General features: G+C 42.2%; 1 protein-coding gene across 1 annotated transcript in view; it reads right to left on the bottom strand.

Annotated features, from left to right (window-relative positions):
* The window catches only part of LANCL3 (LanC like family member 3), a 97,721-nt gene that overhangs the window by 13,497 nt on the left and 58,271 nt on the right, over positions 1–25,953 (bottom strand). Inside the window, exons 2-3 of the mRNA XM_040468797.1 lie at positions 6,251–6,374; positions 2,819–3,016 (exon numbers count right to left, since the gene is read on the bottom strand). Of these exons, the coding sequence (XP_040324731.1) occupies positions 2,819–3,016; positions 6,251–6,374 (322 nt within the window). The remainder of the gene's footprint in view (positions 1–2,818; positions 3,017–6,250; positions 6,375–25,953) is intronic.

Below are 25,953 nucleotides of genomic sequence, written 5' to 3'. Positions count from 1 at the left end.
CATGACTTAAGAAATATGGCTTGAGAAGCCAAACCTGTGCAAGCGTGCAATCTAGCAGAGCCCTGTGACAGCTCGACTTGGCATGCATAGTTTCAACACATTGGAGAATCACCACCCAAGTCTGCTGTGCAGTCCGTAATTGCACAGCTGTGTGCATTATACAGTGCACGACAAGGTTTAGTGACCAAAGACACTTGCACTGCACAAGCCCTTGTTCTCCATTCAAGGTCACATACTCAGGAGCCCTTGTGAAATGATGTTAAAAAAGAGCCACACCTGTGTTTCACACAGAGTAAAGGAAATGCACTGTCAGTGTCACCACAGTAGTGACATAACATAATGCAATCCAGAGTTTATTTTAGCCACAGCATTTATTTTAATGATTTTGTAAATGACTCTCATCCTGCATTTCAGAATCATTAAGGCTATGAAGAGGTCATAGGAATCTCAACACACTCATTTCACAGATGAAGAAACAGAGGCACAAAAGGCACAAAGCGTTTTCTCAAGGTCATTTAGTGGTTAGTGTTGGAGCTACAATTAGAACCCAAGGTTATTCACTTCGAGTCAAGAACTACTTCCACACCGCATACATGGTAACTAAGGCTGTCTGTCACCTGTAGAGGTGGGGTGAAGGACAGTCAATAGGAAACAATTATAGGGGGAGATAAGGTATCACTGATGAAATTCCACATTTGGATTATCTCTGGCAGGTTTTTAATCACAGAATCAGTCTGCTGCCCCAAACCATCTGTGCTGTTCATAAATCTAGCCTCAAAAATATTTTCCTCGAACAAGTGAAAATTATTTTTCTAAGTCATCTGTTTTAGAATTTTGGGGAGAGCGTACTGTTGCTGAATTCAGAAAAATCTTGATGGTTTTTAACCTGTACTTATCAGATTTATAATCATTCTTATGCTGTTTTGGGCACATTTCATAAAAGGAAGACTAATACCCTTGATTGGGAGTGCAGGTTGGCATAAATAACGGGCCCCAATTGGTTCTTTATTCATTTGTGACTTGGTTTATTTGGGGCAGTCCAGTGAAAACGTGGGTTAAATGATTTTGCTCTGCAGCCTATATTTAATCTTACCAAGACACTGAACGTGAATGATATATGAGGACAAATAAAGTCCCCAAGGTGATGAATCCTACGCTATACTGTTACAGCACGGGATTTACAAAGACAGAAGGCATGTGGCATATAAAGAGGACGAAATAAGTGCCCTGTAAGACACCCACATCAATGAACTGACCCAGTCACTTGTTTTAATGGATTATCTTCCCATGCTTCATAGGGCTCTTACCAGCACATTGAGTCCCTTTAAAATATTCTATATTTAACATGGGACACCTCCAAAATTCAAGGATTCTGGGGGTGCTTGGCGGATATCCAGAAACCATCACTCAAAATGATTCACGGGAAATGGGAAGTGGAGTGCTGAGCGTAACATGAAGAGAGAGCATTTCCAGAATGGTCAACAACCGTGTTTTTCTCCAAAAAGTTCAAAGCAAGAAGAAATGGACTCAAATTACCACCAGCGGGAATTAGCTTGGACATAATGCACAATGCCTGGCGCTGGTACAAGCACACACAGGAGCCTTTGAAGTCCCTTCCTTAGGTAAATGCGGCCGGCAGAGAAAATCTGGCTAATGAGCCAAAACTTATGTTATTATTGAACTGAGACAGGACCAAAGAAAAAAACCGAATTACAGTGGGATTAAAGAACATTAATTAGAGAAGGAGGGGAAAGGAAGTAATAAAAATCAGGTAACAAACTACAGAGAAATCTAATATATTCTGCAGTTGTGCTCACGGCATTGAAGCATAGCCTTGAAAATTAAATCTGTTCCTAATCCAAACTTTTTGTGTTATTTTGCTATTTTACATCTCTCCCCTGGCCACTCGACTGAAATTAATTGATTTATTTGAATTTAACTTATTTCAAACTGCCCCTTCTCAGAAGGCCTAACAGTGTAATGGGATTTTTTTTAAAAAGAGAAAGAAAAGATGGAGTCTGATAAGTTTCTAGGCTCAATTCCAGAGAGTTCACTGCAAATGGCTTCTCAGTTCTCTAGACTTTTTATGAGGTAATGATGAAAATCCTCATTTGAAGAATTATAGAATGGTGCATCTCAAACTTTAATGCACATATAGATTACGCAGGGATCTTGTGAACGTGCAGATTCTGATTCAGTGGGTCTGGGGTGGGGCCTGAAGTTCTGCATTTCTAACCAGCTCCATGTTGCCCATGCCACTGGTCCAGGGACCACATTTTGAACTAGCAGCCTCCAGATCCACACTGTCCAATGTACCTATTAAGTACTTTCTATGTGGCTAGTCAGAATTGTGATGGGGTATCAGTATAAGCTATGCACTGGGTTTCCAAGACTTTAGTATGAAAAAGGTATAAAACAGCTTAATTTTTAAATTGTTTGCATGTTGAAATAATACTTGGGGTATGTTGGGTTATAAAATATATCTTACTGAGATTCATTTCACCTGTGTCTTTTTACATTTTAATGAGGCTACTAAAAATTTAATTTCATATGTGGCTCATCTTATATTTTATTGGACAGCGCTAGTTTAATTTATATACAAATAGACACTGATCATGTATTTTTAAAACTACACGATCAGTCCTGGAGATCCTTTATGGATCAAGACTTTTTTAGCTTTGACAAGTTTCATCTTGACCTTTCAATCTCATGTAGTCATCGCATAGATGAGAAATACCGTCACTTCTCAGAGAAAAACACCTCTCTTTGGCTAAGCCCAGTAAAAGGCAATATTTTCAGATAATAGCGTGGGTGAGACCTGGGGCGCCATGGCACCAGTGCACCAGCTCATTCTCCCTCTCGATGGCCTCGCCAAGCTCAGGTGGCCAGTTGCAGTTCTGCTCCTGCTCCATGAGGAAGTCCACACTCTGCCATACCAGCTCCTGATCTGAGGGCTTGAGGTGCTCGTGGTAAGAAAGAAGCATCTGGAGAATGGATGACAGGCCATGAGCCGCTCCTATATCAACACACAAAGCATAATTAATTCACACAATTGGGAAGAGAGCCCATTTTGTTTAGTGAAAGGACAGAGTATAAAAAAGTGAATGGCAATATTACGTGAAAGCACACACAGTCATATAATAATAAAGCTCCTAAGAACTAGGCTTCTGGGGAGCATATGTTAGAACAGGGATGAGCACACTACAGCCTGCAGGCCACATCTGACTCACTGCCCGTTTTTGTAAATAAAGATTTATTGAAATAGAGCCACGTTCATTCATTTGTGTGTTATCTATGGCTCCTTTTGTGCTACAGTGGCAGAGCTGTGTTTGTGACAGAGACATATAGCCCACAAAGCCTAAAATCTTTATTGTCTATCCCTTTATAGAAAAATAGTTAGTGACAACCCGTTATAGAGAAAAGATTTTTTTAAACTTTTCAATTAACATAAAAAAATAAAATGTAATTTAAAAAATTTTTTGAAGAAAGGTGGGGCACCTGGGTGGCTTAGTCAGTTAGGCGTCCTACTTTGGCTCAGATCATGATCTCACGGTTCCTGAGTTCGAGCTCTGCGTCAGGCTCTATGCCGACAGCTTGGAGCCTGGAGCCTGCCTCAGATCCTCTGTGTGTGTCTCTCTCTCTCTGCCCCTCCCCTGCTCGCATTCTGGCTTTCTCTCTCTCAAAAACAAATAAACATTAAAAAAATTTAAACTTTGTAATTAACATACCAATAGCTTTTATGAAAATCCTCCTACAGTGCTTAAAAATAATTTGTTCTAGGTATCTAAACATTCATTCATTCACTCAACACATCAGAGTTAAGCACCTAATACATACCAGATACTGTTCTCGGTGTTGAAGATAAATGAATGAACAAAACAGACTAAATCCCTTCTTCTGTAAAGTTAAACACTAATAACGGGTATTAATTTACTTAATCCTTCACATTTAGTACTGTATATCGGGCACTGTCTAAACCTTGGGGGTACACAGATGCATGTGACTTGGTCTGATTCTTGAAGACCTCCCCATATGGTACAGTGAGAAAGCCAGACTCATAAATAGACAAATAGAATATGAAGTGATAAATGCTGTTATGAGAGATGTGTACCAGGAGCTAACAGAGAACCATGGGAGGATCTGAGGGGGCACTTGAGGTTCTGTCTACACAGGTAGTGTCATCTGAGCAAGTCTTGAAGAATTCCTAGGAGTTCCAGCATAGGGTACTGTACTAGCAAAGGCCTGAGCCTGCTTTCAGAGAAGGAGCTAGCTCAACAAAGGTAAAAGTCAGCCCAGCCCTGCAGGGGTTTTCACTCATTCCTAATGAGTAGAATGCTGGTTGGTGGGAGGTGCTGGGTTCAATATATTTGGAGGGCTTTTTCTTTAAACTCAACTGTGTAACTGTGAAGCTTTCTCTTTGCACTCAGGCCCTCAGAACTCTTGACTGCCCAAAAAAGGCCTTACAGTTTTATCCCGTCAAAGATGATTCTTCTTAAAATTCAGTTGTAATACTTCAAGGTGCCTTTCTTTCAATGGCTTTTAAATTGTTAGGGGAAAAAAAAGCTTACTTTCCAGGAAAATATTTATGCATCAGATAGCCATCTGGTTTGTGCTATACATGTAAATGTCTAGAATGTTAATTTCTCTAAAAAGATGAAAAAATGGAAAGAATAGTTCTATTAAGGAACTCTAGCAGACACTGTCAGTGTCCTGCCCATCACCTCGTCTACACTCACCATTCTGGTGCACCTATCCTCCTCCTCACCTTCCATCTGAAGTATTTATCATTCTGCCTGAGGCTTTCTCTGGCTACAGGGGTATGCCCAGCCCACAGGAGCAGGGTGGAAGTCCTAGGGAATTAGCAGGTCTGGGAGCAGCCCCTCAACCCATGAAGCAGGGAGTTGGTGGGTGAATACTCCAGTTTCCTCATCATTTAGGTGGGATAATTCTGAGGCACATTCTATACAGCCTTCAGGGACCCCAGTGGGACCAAGCCTGAGTTATCCACAGTTGCTCACTATTACATCCTCTATTAACCTTTTTCTGTACTCTCGCTTCCTCATTCCTCTATCAACACTTTCTAGGGTCAAGCCATTTATACCCAAATCCTTGTCTCAAGGTCTGATTCTAGAGAAACTCAGTCAGGAACTTAAAGGTTCTTTGAGAAGTCTCTCAGAGAACTCCCAGTCCATATGCTCATTGCTGAAGTTGTTCATCAGCTATTCACTCATTCATTTGGTTACCCTCATTAGGCACAGGTTGTTGGTAAACGACCAGGGATCACAAGGATAAGTAAGCAAAAGTCCACATCCTGAAGGTGCACAAAGCCGGCTGAGGCGGTCGGACAGGTAAGCCACTAAATAGAGTGTGATGTGATAAGGGCTCCAATATAAGTGTGGCAGGGTGACCACACTTGGCAGGCCAATTTTGCTTCAGGGCAAAACCTGAAACATGTGACTGTTTTTCCAGAGAGGATTCAATAGACCCATTTTCCAAAATCACCAAGTTTCTCAATAGCTCTGGTGATGTCTGATCAGTCTTGAAGTCTGTGTAGAAGTATTACAGAGAATTGAAGGGGTCGGTGGAGGCTGGGCCTTCTAGGCAAAAGGAAGAGGCACAGAGATTCTGAAGATATGAGAACACTTGGCTTGGAGGAGATTACGCTGCACAGACCCAGAAAAGGGAGGGAGATAAAGCCTGAGTTTGGAGAAGGGAACAGGAATCTACAAATGGCCTTGCGAGTCATGCTCAGGACTCTCTTTCAGGGAGCCACTGAAAGATTCAAAAGGGGAGTAAGTAATTTTCACTTTACATGCCTTCTAGCTCAAAAGGGGCCGTTGTGATTCAGTAAGCAGTCTGTTAGTAACCCACTAGCATTAAACACTTGAAACTGTTACTGGCTTCATTGTGTTTCCCTGTGCATTGGCACTATTGGCAATGAGTGTATAAACTGTTCACAAACTTTCAGTGAAATTCAGCCAATGAACTCACGATCTAGAATAAAGATTTTAGCCTTTAGTAAAAGTAATCATTACAATAGCTGCCCTTCTGTCAAGCTATGAAAACAAACATTCAATTGTGATTTGTAGTATCTATCAGTATTTGTTTTCAAGTGGCATTTTAAAGTGTTTCTAGTGAAATGAAGAGGAATGACCTATGCCCCCCCCCAAAAAAATCTAGTTTGTAGTCAGTGAGGGTATCAGGGACTCCCTTCTTCCTACAGGACTTTGCCAACAACACCTTCACTCACCCAAGTATTCAGTTCCATAGTAAGAGTACATCAGAGGGAATGGCTTCCTTTTTTTCATGGCATACTGCTTCCCAGAGTCCAGAATCGCCTGGCAAATTGATTTGATCTGTGCTGGGCTCAGTACCTGTGTAAGGAAATCAAGAAGCAGAAGTCCAATCAGGATCTTCTTTTTTCCTCAGACCCTGGATTTTCTTGTTAAAGAGTTCATCAGCATATCCACCCCCCACCCCACATATCCTTTTCCTATGTGTAAATAAGCTTAGCCAGCCAGAACTTTTTTTCAAACAACTGATGCTCTTTCTGTTGTCAAGTTTATCCACCCTCTTCAGGAAATTTGCTGTGTTGATGGGGAAACACGCACTTTTATTGCTAAAGGCTTTTATAAAATGCAAAGACCACTTTACAGTGGTTGTATCATTAATCCTTGTCACTGGAACGAGAAAGTGCTCAGAAAAGAACAAAGACTGGGCCTAACCCATCATGCTTAACAAAGCTGTTACTCCCAGTGTGTGGTGCAGGTCTGGACCAGACAATGGGCCTTCGGTCTGTGTCATTTAGACTGCGCTTATAAAGCCACAATTCTATGAGACGCTGCCGCATGACAGACTCACTGTAGCCTTTGCATTCCCGGAATAAAACCAAAGTCCAGTGGGCACCAAGGCAAAATAACTTTCAGTAGCAAAATGACCCTGAGTAGACAATGGCTAAAATGCAATGACTCACTGTCTTCCATAGTTGACTCAATATACCCACAGTCCGTTTTAGGACTATAGAGATTAAAACGTTCTCAAGCCTACAAAGCCTCGTTGAGTTTATTAGAATTCTGCTCAGGATTGAGATGTTTTCTGCCGCCCACTCTTCCTCAGGGCAGATGAGATGCTCCCTGCTCCCTTTGGCCCACTCTATCTTTACCATGACTCTTTGGAGGAGCACTTACCACCTGGTATGTTTCTCTCTGTCTCTCCCTCCCTCTCTCTCCATTAGACGATCACTTATTTGGGGGCAAAGACTGTGGCATCTCACCTTTTTGGTATCTTTGATTGCTAACACAGAACCTGAGGGGGCCTTTGGTAACCCATAAGGGAGCGAGTAAGTGCCAGGTTTACTTGCATGAAAAGCAGAGCCCTCCCTTTTTCTCTTCTTTCCCCAATTATTTCTTAAGTCCCTACTATATGGCAAGAGAGCTCTTCTGGATGCTGGAGGTATGACAGCGAACAAGGTAGACAAGACCTCTGCTTTCACAAAGTCAACCTTCCAAAAACACAAACCTGCAGCAGAAAATTACTAGCCAGAGTAACCATGGCCACTGCTCACCTCCACACCCACCCCTCCAAAAATCACCTAAAGTTCAGCCTTGGCCTGATTGAATGAATCAAGGATCAAGGAAAAGTCCATTCCATTTTGGCCTCTCTCCTAAGACTCACACCTCAAATCTTTTTGCCTGATATCTAGCATTATACTCACCGATTCCTTCTGAAGTAAAGTACTAATGATTTCTTTCTTTTCCTTCCTTCCTTCCTTTCTTCCTTCCTCCCTCCCTTCTTTCTTTCCTCTCTTCCTCTCTCTCTTTCCTTCTGCAGGGTTTTGCTCCTCTGACTTACTCAACATGAGAAGGGTAACATATAATCCAGGTTTTGGCTCCTCAAATCTAGCATTTAATTTGGGATTACCTAATTAATTTCTTAAAGAGGAGGCTGTTCATTAACTAATTAATTCTGCCAATTAACACTTACTGAGCTACTATTCCAGTGAGGCCCCATACTCGGTATTATAGGGGAAATTCTAGAAAGCCTGGGACATATCTTTTCCCTACAGGGAATTCACTATCCAGAACTGGAGATGAGATATAGTCAAAAGTCGACCATAGGGCAATTTAAGTTCATGAGCCTAAGGGTGGAAAGAGACAGTAATGCAGAATATGTGTCACAGACCATGAAGCACCATTCAGCTTCACTAAGACTTCACTATCTCCTCATTTTCTACCTGGTTGCTCTGAAGCAATGGTGTTGTGGCTTTCAACTTAAGTTTTCCTTCCATTAGCTACTTATCTTTGTCTTTTGGGTATTCTCCTTTCTGCCTTAAATTCCTGACGATTCTATCCTCCCAGGCACTCCCACCATCATTTCAGGGCTCAACCTTGGGTTTTTCCAGAGCTCAATAGCAAATTTCTCCTAGATGACTTCCTAGGAGATTTCCTGCATCTACTCAAATTGCTACCCCAAATTTTCATTTGCTATTAAAAACATCTTTTCCTTTGTGCCTTTCTATCGGTGCCAACTGATCTTATGTTTATTATTAGCGTTACTCTACTTAATAGCTTCCATCACCAGTCTCACATCAACCCCTCTAGGCTGCCTTGCTCTAAGAAACCTGCAAGAGCCTCAAAAGGCATGGGCTTAATAGGACTCTAACCTTGGGGCACCTGGGTAGCTCAGTCGGTTAAGGTCCAACTTCAGCTTAGGTCATGATCTTGAAGTTCATGGGTTCGAACCTTGCATTGGGCTCTGTGCTGACAGCTAAGAGCCTGGAGCCTGCTTCAGAGTCTGTGTCTCCCTCTCTCTCTGTCTCTCCTCCACTCACTCTGTCTCTCTTGATCTCTCAAAAATAAATAAACATTAGAAAAAAATTTAAAATAGGATTCTAACCTGGTCCCAGCCCACGTTTTCTTGGCAATATATGTGGCTCTTCAACTGAACTTAGATCCTGTCTGCCAATATTAGTCTGAATCCATAAGACAGAAAGTTTTTGTGATAGGAAAAAGGTCCACTATTTTCGGGGTATATTCTCATTTGAATTACTAAAATTCTCCCTATTTTTACTTCTGTGCTAATAATTGAATCAGCTTATTCTTCCCTCAGTTGAACATTTATTAATGATTTCCTCTCTCTCTCTCTCTCCCCTCTCTCTGTCTCTTTGCGTGTGTGGGGGGGGGGGGCGGGGGGATTCACCTGCTTGTTTTAAACCTAGGAGCAAAATCAACTTAGGTTATATGTGATGCCCTCTTCCTTTCTTTCCATCACTAATCCACAGCTCAGAATAGAGCATGAGTTTACAAAGGATTTCAAAACCTCCTGGGTCTGTGCATCATGTCTGGGTGGTTTCCTCTTATCTCCCTGAAACACTGTGACAAACAAAGAGAAACTGCTTGTTTGGCTGGATAAAGACCAGTTATGCATGCAGTTTTTTATCTCTGAGAACAGACAAGACCTACCCTTGGGTTTATTGATGAGCAAATAAAAACTGAAAACAGTGCTCATTAAAGGTGTGTGGAGGAGGAACACAGATGAAGAGTGTGCTCTTTTTCTTCCCCTGAGCAAACAGCACAGAAAGAAGAGACGTGACCGCATCTGTCTGCTTCCTCCGGCATTCTTCCATCCCTGCACCTGACACACAGGAACACCCACGTGAGCACACATTCTACCTCTGAGAAGATGGCCACTGTGCTTCTGAGATGCAGAGGCCCCGGAATGAGGAAGTGACATTTTGGGGTGGGGTGGGGCGGTGGGGGGAGGGGGAGTGACGGGATGGAAGAAAAGGGGCTCCCTGCCCATTAGGCATTTACCAAAACAAACCCAAACTCCCTCTCCTGTATTTGTAGCACCTAAGGCCTATGTGTGTACTGATATCTTGGATGGATTTGGTTCTTTAATTGTTTTTTACACTGAATTAAAATAAATTACAATATCTCAAAAATACAAAGCAAGTCAGCTGTGGTTTGATTTAAGCAGTTTCATTAGTTTAGCTGATGCCTTTCACTGGCTTTCAAACAGGTGTCTGTTGTGAACTAGTCCTGTTGGGCTGGACTCTAAGATTGAAGAGACAGAGAATAAGGTCCACGCTATGTTTCCTGGCCCGACCTGAAGGTTGTGCGGTGGTTGAACCACCTCCATGTGGAGGAGAGATTTTCATTAAGGAAATCCATGAGATGAACCAAGCCATAGAAAGCTTCCTTCACCACACATATCTTTCCAGGGCAAGTGTCCTACCCACAGGCCCTCTGAAGTGGCAGTCCTGCTATAGCTAGATATCAGCCAGTGCCAATGTCAGTAACCAACAGTCCAAAACGTCCTGAGTATGTGATTGCCCATCTACATGGAATGCAGAAAGCCACTCCTATATCACACCAATATGTAGCAGACTAAATCTTATATTAATTTTGGTGTTTTCATCAGCAATTTATCTGACTCCAATCCTTTGACTACCATATGTGCTGGCAGAGGCTTCTTCCCAGAGAAAAGAAACAAGCCATTTGACCACCTGTGAACATTAAAAGGACTTGATAAACATGGACCACAGCTTTGAGGAAAAGGTTTTTGAGTTGTTAGAACCTGGGTATTTTTGAACTTTAAGTTGATACCATAAACAGTAGACTTGAAGGACATATAGGGTCAAGATGGAACTAAAAGCTGTTCACAGTAGGAAAAGTTGACGCAGAAAGGAAACCAGGAAGTTCAAAGTTCGTTTGGAGCTCCTGCTCTCCTTCCTACACCCCCTTGTGCCAAGCCTCAGGAGAGAGCCTCCAATCCCCGGGATAGGTCTTGGGATTTATAGGTAGCTAGGATATGTGCCCCCTGCTCCCTCCTGCAATTTGGGGAGATGGTAGCCTCAAAGATGTGTCTCTTGCCTCAGGGTCTGGGGCCAGTAAAAGAGAGAACACTTCATGGCACATCCCACGAGAGAGCCAGAGACAATCCTAAGTTTCCCATGGGCACCATCGTAAGGCAGGAAAAACATCCCAACCCCAAAAGGAAACTTCTTTTTAAAAATGCCCAATCCAAATAATTTCAAATGAAAAAGTTAGGGAAACTTTTCTGGAGAAAGTCAATATCCACAATTGGTTAGGTTTTTGTTTTTGTTTTTGTTTTTTTGGTTTGTTTTTTACTTTTTATGACTTTTTGGAGTTGTGGTTTGGTTGGAACCCACTAGGTTACAGAGAAGAGCCAGGGCTTCACAAAATCTCTGGAGTGGGTGGAGATTTACTTCAGGTGCTGAGGGGACAAAAACTCAGGGAAGCTCCTTTAAGGTAGAAGGAGCTTAAAGAGAAAGGATAGGGCTAAGGACAGCTTTCAAGCAGGAAATAGATCTTGATGAACCGAACAATTCATGTTTGTGCAAAGCCTGTGCAAGGCACTTCGGGGGGAGAAGTAATCTTAATAATTAGGCTAATAATACCCGAATTATTTAAATAACGAAACATTCAATATTGGTTCAAATTCTAAAAGTCATGACCTATAGCGGTAAGGTGGAGGGAATAAATATTGGGGGACTCACAGATGGAGAGGGATCCGAGCTAAGCTTTGAAGGACAATTAGGAAGTGGATAAATGAAAGTAGCCAGGAGGGAGAGCATTTTAAACTGTGGGATGATGGGGGAAAAACTCTGGGTATCAGGGCAACACCTCTCAAACCACCACGTGCCAATTACTCGGTGTTCTTGTTAAAACGCAGATTCTGAGTCAGTGGGTCTGGGATGGGACCGGGATTCTACATTTCTAATAAGCTCCCAGGTGGTAATGTTGTTGTTGCTGTGGCTGCTGGTGCAGGGAACACACCTGAAGGAGCAAGGCATTATGGGAACAGAGAGGCTGGTTGCAGCAGACGATCTCTCCTGGGAAGGGTGAGAAATTAGACTGAAGGAACTATAGGAAGTTCCCAGAGACATCCAGGGAAATAAAAGGGAGCATCAGCCAAGAACACTGCACACCATAATTTAAATGATCAGGATACCCAGAAAAGAGAAGCAAACACCAATGGGAAATTCTGTTCCAATATACCGTGCACGGGAAACACGTGCTCAAATTTGCAAACCCCAGTGGAGAGTTCCCTTAGCCAATGTGGCCAGGTTTGTTATTTTCTTAATTGGTCTCCAAATGGGGCACATGTGCTGGTGCAGAATGAGCAAGTCTCTTCCATCTGGTTTTCCTGATGTTCTCTGACCATTATTATGTTGGGTGATGAACGGCAGGGGGGGATGGGGGGATGCGCTAGTTCATGATTATCTTCGAGTTATTAAAGGCATTGAGCAGGGAATTTCAGTTATAAACATTTGGTCCCAGATGCCATTGCAAAGTTGTGTCTTTTCCCTTCTCATGTCAGGAAACACAAGCCCAAAAAACACTGGGAACCAGAAAAGAAAAACAGGTTTTACTCCATTCTTGCAGACTGACAGCTGGCTTTAAAGATTTATTATAAGTACCTGGTAAGCCACCAAGTGTCACTAGGTGATTTCATTGTTTTCGGCAAGACACCAGATGTCTCAGAGCCTGAGCTTCCTTATCTATGGAAAGGGGATCACAAACAGTTGCCCCACCTACCTCCTCCAGTCATGGTGAGACTCCTAAAAAAGCAGTTGCCAGTGGTTGGCTGCACACTGCAATCACCTGGGGAGCTTTTAAAAATCATGAAGGCCTGGCCACACCCCCAACCAATTACATCAGACTGTCTGGATGTGAGACTCAGGCATCAGTATTTTTAAAGCTCCCTGGGTGATTCCAAAGTATGGTAAAATTTGAGAATCACTGCTATTAAATATTGAATGAATGCAAAATGGTTTTCAAAAGCAAGGTAATAATAATAATAATAATAATAATAATAATAATAATAATAATACATGATGAAGAAGGAAAAGGAGGACAGGAGAAGAGCTAAAGGGAAGAAGAGGAAAAGACTTCCCAAACAGAAGATAGTCCCAGGTCTGGATAAACAACTTTGGTCTGAATCACAGAGGAGTGGAAGGGAGAAACCAGATATGCCACATGAGTGGATATACTAGGTCAGGTCAGAGGTCTACTGAACCTCATCTGGTGTTTCCAAGACAGGAACCAATGCACATATTGTGGGACAGTAATAGAGAAACTAAAGAACACAGCAGACAGCACACTGGACTAGGATTCAGGAGGTCTGGGCTTGAGATCCAACTCTGCTACAGTGACCATGGTTAAGTCAGCACAACTCTGTTTCCTCATCTTTAACATAAAGAGACTGGACTAGAATCTGTCTACTAACCCAGTGCTTCTTAAATTTTAGTGTGCCTTAAAAATCACCTAGTGAGCTAGCTAGCTAAAACAGAGCCTCCTGGGCCCTACCCGCAGACATTCTGACTCAATAGCTGTGGACTGGGGCCTGAGATCTTATATTCTTAACAAGTTCTCAGGTAGTGGGCATGCTGCTGGTCTGGAAACAACCCAGTGAACAGCACTGTACTAGGTGGCCTCTAAGGTTCCTCAGGATTCCAAACTCTGGTTCCCGAGGCATTGAAGGGGTCTGGCTCTTGAGCCAAAAGAAGGAGCACAGCATAAGAAAACATAGGGGCTTTCAGATCAGACAGACCAGAGTTCCAGACTTAGCTTCAGCACTTTCTAGCATGGTGGGTTTAAGCAAGTTACTTCCGCAGCAGGCTCTCTGTATCTAAGCTTTTGTTTCCTGTGGTTTCAGTTACCCTTGGGCAAACTCAGTCCCGAAGAAGTGATCCTCCTTCTGATGAGTCATCAGGTCAGTAGTAGCCTATTGCTAAGTCACAATGCCTGTGTCATTTAAAAAAAATTTTTTAATGTCTATTTTTGAGAGAGAGAGAGAGAGAGAGAGCGCGAGCGCAAGTGGGGGAGGGGCAGAGAGAGAGGGAGACACAGAATCTGAAGCAGGCCCCGGGCTCTGAGCTGTCAGCACAGAGCCAGATGCGGGGCTCAAACTACCAAACCATGAGATCATGACCTGAGCCGAAGTTGGATGCTCAACCGACTGAGCCACCCAGGCGCCCCTACCTTCCTTAATTTATTTTTTAATGTGAATTTATTTTTAAGAAAGAGACAGACGAGGGGCAGAGAGAGAGAGAGAGAGGGAGACACAGAATCAAAGCAGGCTCTGAGCTGTCAGCACAGAGCCTGATGCGGGGCTCAAACCCACGAACCATGAGATCATGACCTGAGCCAAAGTCGAATGCTTAACCAACTGTGCCACCCAGATGCCCAACGATTGTGTCATTCACCTCTCTTCAGCTCATCATGTAGGCAGTTTATCATCTCACATCAGCACAAGAGTACAGTACAGTAAGATATTTTGAGAAAGACCACATTCACATACGTTTTATTACAATGTATTGTTTTAATTCTATTTTATTGTTAGTTTTGTCATTGATCTCTTCCTGTGCCTAATTTATAAATTAAACTTCATCATAGGTATGTATGTATGGGAAAAAGCATAGTACATATAGGGATCAGGGGTCAGTACTATCTATGGTTTCAGGCATCCACTGGGGAGTCTTAAAATGTATACCCTGTGGATAAGTGGGGGGGGGGTGGCTGCTGTACTTTCTAAGCCTCAGTTTACTCATTTGGAAAAAGCAGCAAAAGTAAGACCTACCCATCTCACTGCATTGCTACAAGGACTCCACAAAGACCCTTAGCACAATTTCTGGCATTAAGCATATGCACGATACATAAGCTATAAATTGAAACAGGCTATAAGCTATAGTTGATACATAAGCTATAGTTGAAACAGACATCCAAAGTTTAATTAGTGACTCAACTCCCACCATTCAGTACCATAGGCCTGGGGGGGTCTGTGCTCAGGATCTGTATCATAAAATAACCCTGCTGTTGCTCACCACTCAACCCCAGGCTCCACCCAAGGACCAGCTTGTGTCAGCTCACATCCCTAAGTTGTTGTAATTTATAATTGATATACTAGTAATGGATGGCCCTTCATGTGTGTGTATTTATTTTTCTCATCCCCAAACTTTGAGCTTACAGGGTCCCACTTACCCCAAACCATGTTTCTTTGCTTCTGTAAAATACCTCTCAAGTTTATCTGGTTTCTAGACAAGTCTCTCACTAACTATGTGGCTTTAGACCAATCATGTAACCTCTCTGGATCTCAGTTTCCTCATGTGAAAAAATAAGGAGTTAAGCTGGTGGTTTGGTTTTTGTTTTTGAGTGGGAGAAAGTGCACGTGTGCAAGTGGTGGAGGGGCAGAGGGACAGAAAGAATCCCAAGCAGGCTCCACACCCATTGCAAAGCCCAACACCGGGATCGATCTCACAACCGTGAGATCATGACCTGAGCCAAAATCAAGAGTCAAACGCTTAACTGACTAAGCCACCCAGGTGCTCCAAAATGGTCTTTAATGTGCTTTTGGCAATAGAATTTTGTTATTTTGTGATTCATGACAACTATTTACAAATTTATCTATGCTTATTTGGGCTCTAATTCTGGGATGTGGATGAGATGGTATGTTTCAGTGGTTTCATTTCTTATAGGCTAGGCTAAAGGTCCTTTGCAGTGAGATCTTAATGCATGTTTAACCTGTCCTCTATCCTAGGTATGTTATCAAGATGCATATTCTCTTATGTACTTTCTTCCTAAGTAGAAAGCTGAAAGAACTAGAAATTGTTTTAGCCTCTTGGCACTGATTACTTGAATATTATAGTCTCTGGCCTCTTGATGCCTCTAAAGTGAATGAGGCACACGTGGCTGGCTCAGTCAGAAGAGCACAGGACACTTGATCTCAGGGCTGTGAGTTCGAGCCCCACATTGGGTGTAGAGATCACCTAAATACATACATACATACGTACATACATACATACGTATGTTATTAAGGCTGGATGCATAGTTGACATTTCACATCACACCCTTCTCTAAGCCACTGCTGAATGAATATATCATTGCAATGTTCTCAAATCATGGTTCAACAGACATTTTTTCAAGTACTTGCTGGGTGCATGACACTGTGCTAGAGAGTACAGAAAATAGAGATGAGTAGTTGAGTGTAATCAGGTATATAGTAAATAGTAATAGTATAGTATATAGTATATAGTTATATAGTAAATGCCTTTCCAAATAGGAAATTCTGATTACATATTTGTGCCTTCCACCATTAGTTAGCTACTAAGCATCCATTCTCCCCCTTATTCCCTGATAACTAGATCTCAATTTTATTAGAGTGACAACTGTATTTAGCTTCAGGTTAGAAATAGTGAACAGCCTCAGTCAATCATCTCAATCCTTTTGTCTCTTGCCAGATACTCAGCTCTCAGCCTTCCCTGAAGCTAGGGTTGGCTATGTAGCCTCATTTTGATCAATGGGGATATCTGCTGGGGCAAGAGCTTCCTAGAAAGCTTATTATTTCGTGATAAATGAAAATAAAGTGGATGGACTTGGCTGTTACCTGCCTCTCCTTTTTTTGGTGCTTTGGATGTTTGTGTGAGGCCTAGAACTACAGCAACCATTTTGCATCCTGAGGCAATGATCACATGGATCAAAGGCCAACATGCAAATGATGGAGGAGGAAAAAAGATCCTGCAGTTTCTGGAAATCATTGAGCATCTGTACCACAACCAGGACTACCTGTCTCCAGACTCTTGTTAGGAGGGAAAAATTATTCCCTTTTTAAAAGTCACTGTTCATTGGGTGACTTAACGGCCACACTCCCATCAACTGGGTAGCCATAAAGTGCCAACCTAACAGCATTGCTAGCATTCATTTCCTGGCGAAGCAATTTTTGCCCACGTGTACCTCTGTTTCTACAGAAACCCTGGCCACGCAGCTCTTTAAAGTGAGGCTGACTGTCTAAGTCGACAAATGCAAATGCAGCTTCCAGTTCTGGCTGCGCTCACAAAGTTGTGATTGATCTTTCGTAAGTGCTGTCCTAGAGCCCAGAGGTCAGGCCTGGAAAACAAACGGTCACCTTTGCTACCATTGTCCTGGGCGATCTCCCTTCTCCTTCAATGTATCCTGCTCCAGATCAGAGACAAGGGGCACTCTCCAATCCGCCACCATGACAGCAGGTACCCCAATCCTCAAGGTCGATTCAGGAAGACAGGGAGGAAGTGCATGAGAGCCTTAGCAACAAGTGCTGTGAAGCAATTATCTTCTTTTCCAGGAACCATTGTCACTTCAACTTAAGTGATTACTGCCTACCTTGTCCCTTTAGAGAGCTGTTCACAAAAATGGCCTTAGAAGAACAGTATCTGAACAATTTGTGACATTTTAGGGCTCAATCACTCTTTTACCTAGATGCTTTTGACAGAACAAGCTAAAAGGGTTTCCTTCCCCAAGCTTTTTGACGTGGGCCCGCAGGAGTGATGGGTGCCCTGAAGGTCAGAGAAACAGGAGAGGGAAGGCAGAGTTCTTTAAAATTGCTTAGATCTTTTTTTCTTTTTTCCCCCAATACCTTAAAATACATTTTAGTAAATCTGTTCCTTGGGGCTAAAGGAACCAGTGTGATGCAGTGGGGGTTTGACCATAAGTGCTACCATCTCTGTATACAAAAATGAAACCTAAAGCCGGTGTGGTGGGGGTGAGGTGGGGTGTCTGACCATGGCTGGGAAATTCAGAATCTCTGCCTTTGTCATTATATGGCCCTGAGCAAGTGATTTAACTTCTCTTGCTTCATGGTTTTCATCTATAAAACGACATTACTGACTCACAACCTTTCTGGTTCATGATTTGTATGATTTATACATACGTGTAGAACTTTCCTTCTTCCCTTTGTGTTCACTTCAGTAGAGAACCCTTTTGCGATCATGTCCAAAGTATTTTTGTTATGTTGACATTGTGTTTTCAGGTACTTGAAAGGGAAAGTGATTCTGGTTTATTGTTTTCTGGTTTCCAATCAGAAAGTTTTAGCCAGCGATCTTAGGAGAGCTAGACTATAAAATTCAGTTAGAATCACTTTCTACATAAATGATACATTGATAAAGGACCTTCTGGGTGACCTGGGCATGAAGGGAGCTGCCACCATCATCCCTGGTTAGGGATCAGGTGGCCATGATAAAGAAAAGAGTCTCCGTGGTTAGTTTCTATTTTCATTTTACTCCTAAAGGAAGGAGAAGGAATAGAGAATCTTAGGAGGAGCTGGCTCTGTGGATGAAGTAAATCGACATCTTTCCTCTGTTAAGGACAAAAAGGTCCCCAAGTCCTCTTGGTTAGATTTGAGCTCCCACAAATTCCAAGTGGGTTGCTGCCTAATCAACAGACCTAGGGAGGCTTTTTCCTGGTCCTTAATGGAGCTGGGGTGAGCAGCTGGGATATATAACCAGTACTAAGCAAAGCAGGATATATAACCTCATAAGTTAGGAACTAAGATCCTTGCTTTATACAAGGTTTATTCTGTAAATATTTATTGAGCCCTCCTATGGCTCACCAGAAGAATATCACTGAACAAGAGAGAAAATTCCCTGCCATCAGTGGAGATGATATTCTAGTCTGAATAAATTATGTGCTCTATATTAACCCAAACGGGTCTTGATCGGCCACTCTGCATCATGTTATTATTTTAATGTGGCTGTCTTCATAAAGAAATATCTTTAGTAAATTGTGTGCCTCATCTCATGTTGCCTGGGGAAAGTGTAACAGGAAATGAAAGCCATTCACAGTCACCAATGTTCAACTGAGGGTAATCACCAGAATTAAGGATGGACATAGGAAAGAAATGGCGAGCTGGTCAGCTACTATATAGCATATAATTATATGAAGGGATTTAAAAACAGAGCCCCCACTTCAGACCAAGATTTTATGGGAGGTGGGGTACGACTGGACACTCACATTTTGTAAAAAGCCCCACTCATGATGCTGGGACACAGGCACTGCTTTATAGGGCTTTGCATTGCAAATCCAGTACTATTTAGTATTGCAAATTGCACAGGTGTTTGGAACAAAGAACTGTCTTATGTGGTTCACGTAGCTTTGCTGTATTTATACCTGGTCGCAGACTAGACTTTTAATTATAAGTTTAATGCCAGGTACCCTCCCCATAAATTTGTTTCATTAGTTGTAACACAAAATCCTACTGACCATTTAGCAATTTTTAAATTTTTTTTAATGTTTATTTTTGAGAGGGAGACAGTGTGAGCAGGGAAAGGGCAGAGAGAGAGAGAGAGAGAGAGAGAGAGAGAGAGAGAGAGAGAGGGACATAGAATCTGAAACATGCTCCAAGAACCTGAGTTGTCAGCACAGAGCCCAATGCAGAGCTTGAACTCATGAACTGTAAGATCATGACCTCAGCCAAAGTGGGACGCTTAACTGACTGAACCACCCAGGCACCCCTAGCAATTTTTAAATAAAAAGCATGAATCCCCATAATACTGAGAGTGTAGCCCCATGTTTAATATGTAAAGTGGGTAGGTACACTAAAATATAATTATGAAGAGGTACTTACAAAACAAGGTTTCCCAATTACACTATAAAGGAACAACTAGAGACAAAATTTATCCAGGTGCATGCATGTGAGATATGTATCTACAGATCTATGTAAATAGATATATTTATCATGTAAGATGTATAACTTGGACTTCTTCTATAGTACATCAGTGTCGGAGGGAAATAAGTATCCAAGTCCACTTGTATAAGAATGTCCACAACAGCTTTCTTCATAAGAGTTTATTCATAAGCTTTAGTCATTTTTTTTAATGTTTGATACTTGTGAGAGAGAGTGCTGTGCTGACAGCAGAGACCCCAGTGTGGGGCTTGAACTCACGAATCGTGAGATCATGACCTGAGCCAAAGTCAGACACTTAACCGACTGAGCCACCCAGGCACCTCTCATAAGCTGTATTCATAAGACCTGCCTGGAAACATCCTAAAATGAATGAATAAATTGTATGTTCACACTATGGAATGCTACTCCACAAAAAGAGAACAAATTATTGATACATGCAACAACATGGATGGATCTCATGAACATGTTGAACAAGAGAGTACTTGCTGTATGATTCCATTTATATGAAATTCAAGAAGAGACAAAACAAATTACAGTGCTACAGATGAGTGGTTACCTCCCTGTGTCCTTTGTGTGTATGTTGGGGGGGGGGGACAAGTGGTACTAACTGGGATAGAGGAACTTTCTGGGATGATGGAAATGTTCCTTTTTTTTTTAAATTTTTTTTTTTAACGTTTATTTATTTTTGAGACAGAGAGAGACAGAGCATGAACAGGGGAGGGGCAGAGAGAGAGGGAGACACAGAATCTGAAACAGGCTCCAGGCTCTGAGCTGTCAGCCCAGAGCCCGACGCGGGGCTCGAACTCACAGACCGTGAGATCATGACCTGAGCCGAAGTCGGGCACTCAACTGACCGAGCCACCCAGGTGCCCCGGAAATGTTCCTTTTCTTAACCTGGGTAGTGAGTATGCGAGTTATACAGTGAAATCATTGAACTATGCACTTAGGATTTGTACATGTTGCTATATGGAAACTAGGCTTTCATTTTATTTTATTATTTTTTAACGTTTTTATTTATTTTTGAGACAGAGACAGAGCATGAATGGGGGAGGGTCAGAGAGACGGAGACATAGAATCTGAAGCAGGGTCCAGGCTCTGAGCTGTCAGCACAGAGCCCGACGCAGGGCTTGAACTCACGGACCGCGAGATCATGACCTGAGCCGAAGTCGGCCGCTTAACCGCCTGAGCCACCCAGGTGCCCCTATGCTTTCATTTTAAAAAGCAAAATAAATCAGGGTATTGAACAATGAACGTATTTGCCCAACACTAGAACAAATGGTTTAGCTGTTTGTTAATACATTTTGTCTGAATGTCAAGATCCTTTGATTATAAGACACTAACCTTACTAGCTATCCTGAAGAAGGGCTTTCTTAAATCTTGTATGAAATTAAAAATGGTGTGCTCCCTTCTGGCAAACGAATTGCATAAAGAAGCACATTATCTCTGGGATGATGCAACCCGCAGTCAAGGCTTAGTGACCAAAATGTGGAGGCTGGATTTCACTTCTTTCTCCAAGGGCTGCTTGGCTCTCTGGAAGGAAGCTGGAGCAGCTCCTGGAATAGGCAGCCAAACCTATGAAGGGACTAATACTTGGACCCAGAAGTGCACCAGGCCCCAGGTAGTGTTCTCCGTCTTGGTGACATTGGTCTCTGCCTCGCTCTTTCACTTTCCACAGACCCATTTTTCCACCTCTCTATGGCTGACGATGACCTCCCATCACACCATAACACATACCGGCTTCCTAGTTTTTTTTTTTTCAATGTTTATTTATTTTTGGGACAGAGAGAGACAGAGCATGAACGGGGGAGGGGCAGAGAGAGAGGAAGACACAGAATCGGAAACAGGCTCCAGGCTCTGAGCCATCAGCCCAGAGCCCGACGCGGGGCTCGAACTCACGGACCGCGAGATCGTGACCTGGCTGAAGTCGGACGCTTAACCGACTGCGCCATCCAGGCGCCCCCCGGCTTCCTAGTTTTATAACGTTCCTCAAATTTAGCCACACTGCAAGATCAAGTAGAACCAATGAAACCCAATTTCAAATTCCTGAGAGAGAATGTGATTGGCTCAGCCTCGGCCAGGTACATTTACCCCAACTGCCTCAACATGGGTGCAAAAGTCCAGTCAGAGAGGGGGCAGGATAGGATTTTCACAGAGAACTGGGGTTATTTTGAGCTAGCTAGACTTCCTCAGAAGGATCTACAATACTTGTATCAGTGATGTATTTAAGTTAAATTTTTAGAAAACCTGACTTCCAGTGCCTTCATCAAATAAAAGGTTATTTTTCTCATATAACAAAGTCTGGAAGTGGTGGGCTGCTGATACTATTCAGTGATTTGTGATCAGTGATTTGTGAATCAGTGATTACTGGGAATTAGCCAGAATGTCCCAATTCTTTCTTCTTTCCCCCATGTTGGCCCAAAGATACAAAATGGCTGCTGTAACTCCAGACACCATGTTTATATCCAAAGCAGGAAGAAATGGGGAAGGGCGACACCACTCATATCCATTCTTCTTTATATATATATAAATAATCAGGAAAGGAAAAGGTTTCCCAGAACTCCCGAGTAGACTTACATTGACATTATTATTAGCTAGTACTGATTGATTTAGCCACCTTGACAGAGAGGTTGGAAAATCAAGTAATTATCTGAGAACAATGCTACGTCAAACAAGATTACAGTTCTGTTAGTAAGAATGGTGTGGAAAATGGATATCTAGTAGGCAACAGTGTCTGTCACCATAGTGAATTTTGGAATCCATATTCTCTGAAAAATTTATGTTAGCCATTCATGATCGTGTCTGAACACAGGTGATGGAAAGCATACTTAATTCTGTTTTAATTCATTGCTTCTCACCACACACTAAGCCACTGTGTGTGTGTGTGTGTGTGTGTGTGTGTGTGTATATATATATATATATATATATATATATTCAATTTTGCACTCCATCACGTAGGATCCTTCAGCTAGGATTTGAATTCTATTTCAAAAGCTGTCATGGAGGTAATTGGTCAAGGCAGGTTTATCGGCTCCCAGACTCATTATCCAACCACTACACAAATGCCTCTTCTATACAGATAATACAGGATTATAGGAAGGATGATTAAAGGAGCTCTGTTTTCTCTAACTATACCGCAATTTCAGAAGTGATGTCGAAGATAATTATTTCAATATACGTAAATAGATACTATTCCATTTTAAATCTGTTCCTTAGTGTGAAGCAGGTGCAGGAAGTGAAGGGAGAGAGTCTCTGAGTTACCAACTGCAGGCAGTTTTCACCTTTAGAAGGAATGGGTGGGACTAGATGGCTTTTACGTGTCCCTACATGCCTGAGATTATCCTTTCCAAATGGACTGCAATCAGAGTTTCTCCAAATCACGGGGACATTTCCAAGAACCGAGTCTTAAGATTAGTGTTATTTTTCAACCGGAAGATGACGTATTCTATGAGGTGAGAAAAATGCCATGGAAAAGGACAGAATGTACTCACCCACATGATAAGTGGAGAAATTCAAATCTTCTGGCTGATTTTCACATATAAATAAAATGTGTTAAAAGACTATTACCACTGCTTTTTATGTTTAAATATCATAAACACATTTAAAGGTAAAATTGGGGGGAGAGGTTAAACACGTGAGGGGGAATCTTGTTTAGATGTTTGTTCATAGAACATAAATTCACATACAGCGCAAGTTTCATTTATGTTAATCTTGTTTTTGCTTCAACGTGTTCTAACTTAAAAGTATGAGGAAAAGCACAAACTTTAGGGATCCATTAATCAACCAATAAGAAAAGGAGTTGTAAATGTCTGCAGTTGGAAACTGTTAATTTTCTGCCAATCCTTGGGCGAGACACTTTTGCTGTCTGGATCTCGGGTTTCTCATCCATGAAATGGGAGATATCAAAGGACCTTAAAAGCCCTTTTCTTACTCTGAATTTCCAGGTTTCCATTACCCTGTTAAAGAAGTTGGTCCAGATCAGAGTTTGCTCAGCTGGCATCAAGTCTTCACCTCTGGTTCCGAAGGTACCCGTGCTGCCCCGAGTCTTACCTATCTTCCTTTAATTCTGTGAAGTCCCCCAGTATTCTGTTGGTAAAACTCCCTTTTATTTTTGTAAACTTTTAGTATAGAATTCCAAAAGATTATGAGAATACTACAAAATTTCCCATATACTATTTATGCGCAGTCATGTTTTGTTAACATTTTGTCATGTTTGCTTTTTCGTTCTGTTTCTTCAGGGGGCACTTTAGAGTAAGTTGCAGAGATGATGCCCCTTTACCTCAAAGTACTTGAGTGTATATTTCCCATAAACAAGGACATTCTCTTATCTGACCACAATGTAACTAACAAAATCAGGAAATTGAACACTGATACAATGCTATTAATCTACAGCCCATGTGTAAATTTTTCTAATACTCCCACATAATTCCCCTTAAGGATTTTTTTTTCCTGTTACAGGATCCAATCCAGAATCACACATTGCATTGACTGTCATGTCCTTTAGACTTCATTATCTGGAACAGATCCTCAGCCTTTGTCTTTCTTGACTTTGACATTTTTAAAGAGTACAAGCAATTTATTTTATTGCATATCCCTCAATTAGGATGTGTACAGTGTTCCTCATGATCAGATTCGAGGTATGCATTTGGAGCAGGAATATCCCAGAAATCATGGCATGGTATTTGATCCCTATTGGTGCCCCTCTTTTAAAAGTAAGGTACTTCAAGTTGAATTTCGATCGTCTGAGATTTTAAAAGTTATGACTAAGGGTTTAGTTGATGACTCATGGGGTCTTTTAATACGGTTTCAACAACAACATGTGTCATCACTTAGGCCTGGCGACATCCCAGCTGGGAAGTAGGAGTTTGGGCCACAGAAGACCTGTGATAAATCACTAGGAAAGTCAGCTAAGTCAGTGGAAGGGAGAGGGGTAGGTCCTGGAAGTCAGAGTCCATGAGGTCAAAGTCTGCAAGCACCAATCAACAAGGACAGTAAACGCTGACTGCAGGGCAGGGGGTGTGGGCTCACTGCCCGGCACTATAGAGCTAGTGAGCAGAGCTGGCTCCAGGCTCGTGGGTGTTAGTCACAGACCTCAGTGGAGTGCAGGAGTAAGGTTGTTTCTGGCTATGGCCGATTCTGAGGTACCAGCACTATCTTGCATACCTCAGGGGTGGCATTACTGTGCGATTTCCCCTTACTCTAGGCCAGTGCTCCTCAAATTTTAATGTGCATAAGAATCCCCTGGAGATCTTGTACAGGTGCAGAGTCAGATTCAGCAGGTCTGGGATAAGGCTTGATATTTTATGTTTTTAACCAATCTGTCCACACGTGATACCAGACCATACTTTGGGTTTCAAAGCTGTAAGGGAACACTGGTTTGGGCTACGGCAGCAATGGATGTGCCAACAGCACCTCCCGTACGTTAGAGTCAGCATCTACTGTAAGACTCCCCACTACACCACCACATAGAAGCTGCTTTTAATCAATCAATTCAGAACTCACTGAATACCCTACTACATCATTTAAATCCCCAAAGTGACTCTAAAAAGATAAAGAGGTGACAAAGGCAAAGGAGCCTATTTGGCACACTGCCAAGCCAGAAATAAAGTGAAACTCTGTAAACATTAAGCAATGAATAATGGCTTCCTAAAAATAAAGTCGCATAAAATCTCATTTTGATAGCCCTGAAAACATGCGTGTCCCAAGACAGGGTGGCTACCCCTGCCAGGGAAGGTGTTGGTTTTGCATCAATCCTCACTTTTTCTCTAGAAAATTATAGTCTACCTACATAATGAACCTGGTGACTCAGGCTAATTTCCTTTTAGCAAGCACCTCCAAATAGGCCCGTCACAGCCTTCCCATAATACTCCCAGATGTTCTAGAACTGAGAAGGTTAGAATGGAAGTAACAAGGGCATTACTCACAGGAAATCCAAACCTGATTATTAACAATTCACATTTCGGGTAAATTCTTTAAAATCAGTGGTTTCTGTAAGGCTCTGTTTTGAAAAGGCAAGAAGCGCCGGTTGGTGTTACAGCTCTGTGGCAGGTAAATTTAGGACATGGCAGCAGAAACACTATATGAAAAGCCAGTCGAGCGATGCAGCAAATTGCTTATTACATTTGCTTTCAATTAAAGGGAAAGGGACTTCATCTTGAGAAAAAAAGGTGCCGTTTTACTCCAGCAGAGGGAGCCTATGAAACAGCCAAAATCAACCCTGAATTACAATGGTCATATGTTCTTGTCAGAGTCAGTGAAGGGTCATTTGCCCCCCCTCACCTTGCACACAAAAAAAGAAAAAGTTACAGTTTACTGAAGCATGAAAGCATGACAATGACCTTGAGATAATGACTTCAGGTGTTCAATGGATGCTTATTTAACGAACGAACACTTTGCTGCCTCCCTCAGGGAGCTTTTTGTTTCGGTGACTTCTTATCCATGCATCAACCTCATGGAACACCAGCATTCAATCATACACTTGTGTTCTGGGAGGAA

The sequence above is a fragment of the Herpailurus yagouaroundi genome, unplaced genomic scaffold (assembly GCF_014898765.1).
Source record: "Herpailurus yagouaroundi ecotype Mexico unplaced genomic scaffold, PumYag 67793, whole genome shotgun sequence".
NCBI classification, from domain to species: domain Eukaryota; kingdom Metazoa; phylum Chordata; class Mammalia; order Carnivora; family Felidae; genus Herpailurus; species Herpailurus yagouaroundi.
Note: the sequence above shows the minus strand (reverse complement) of the source record. Positions and strands in the feature narration are given on the sequence as shown.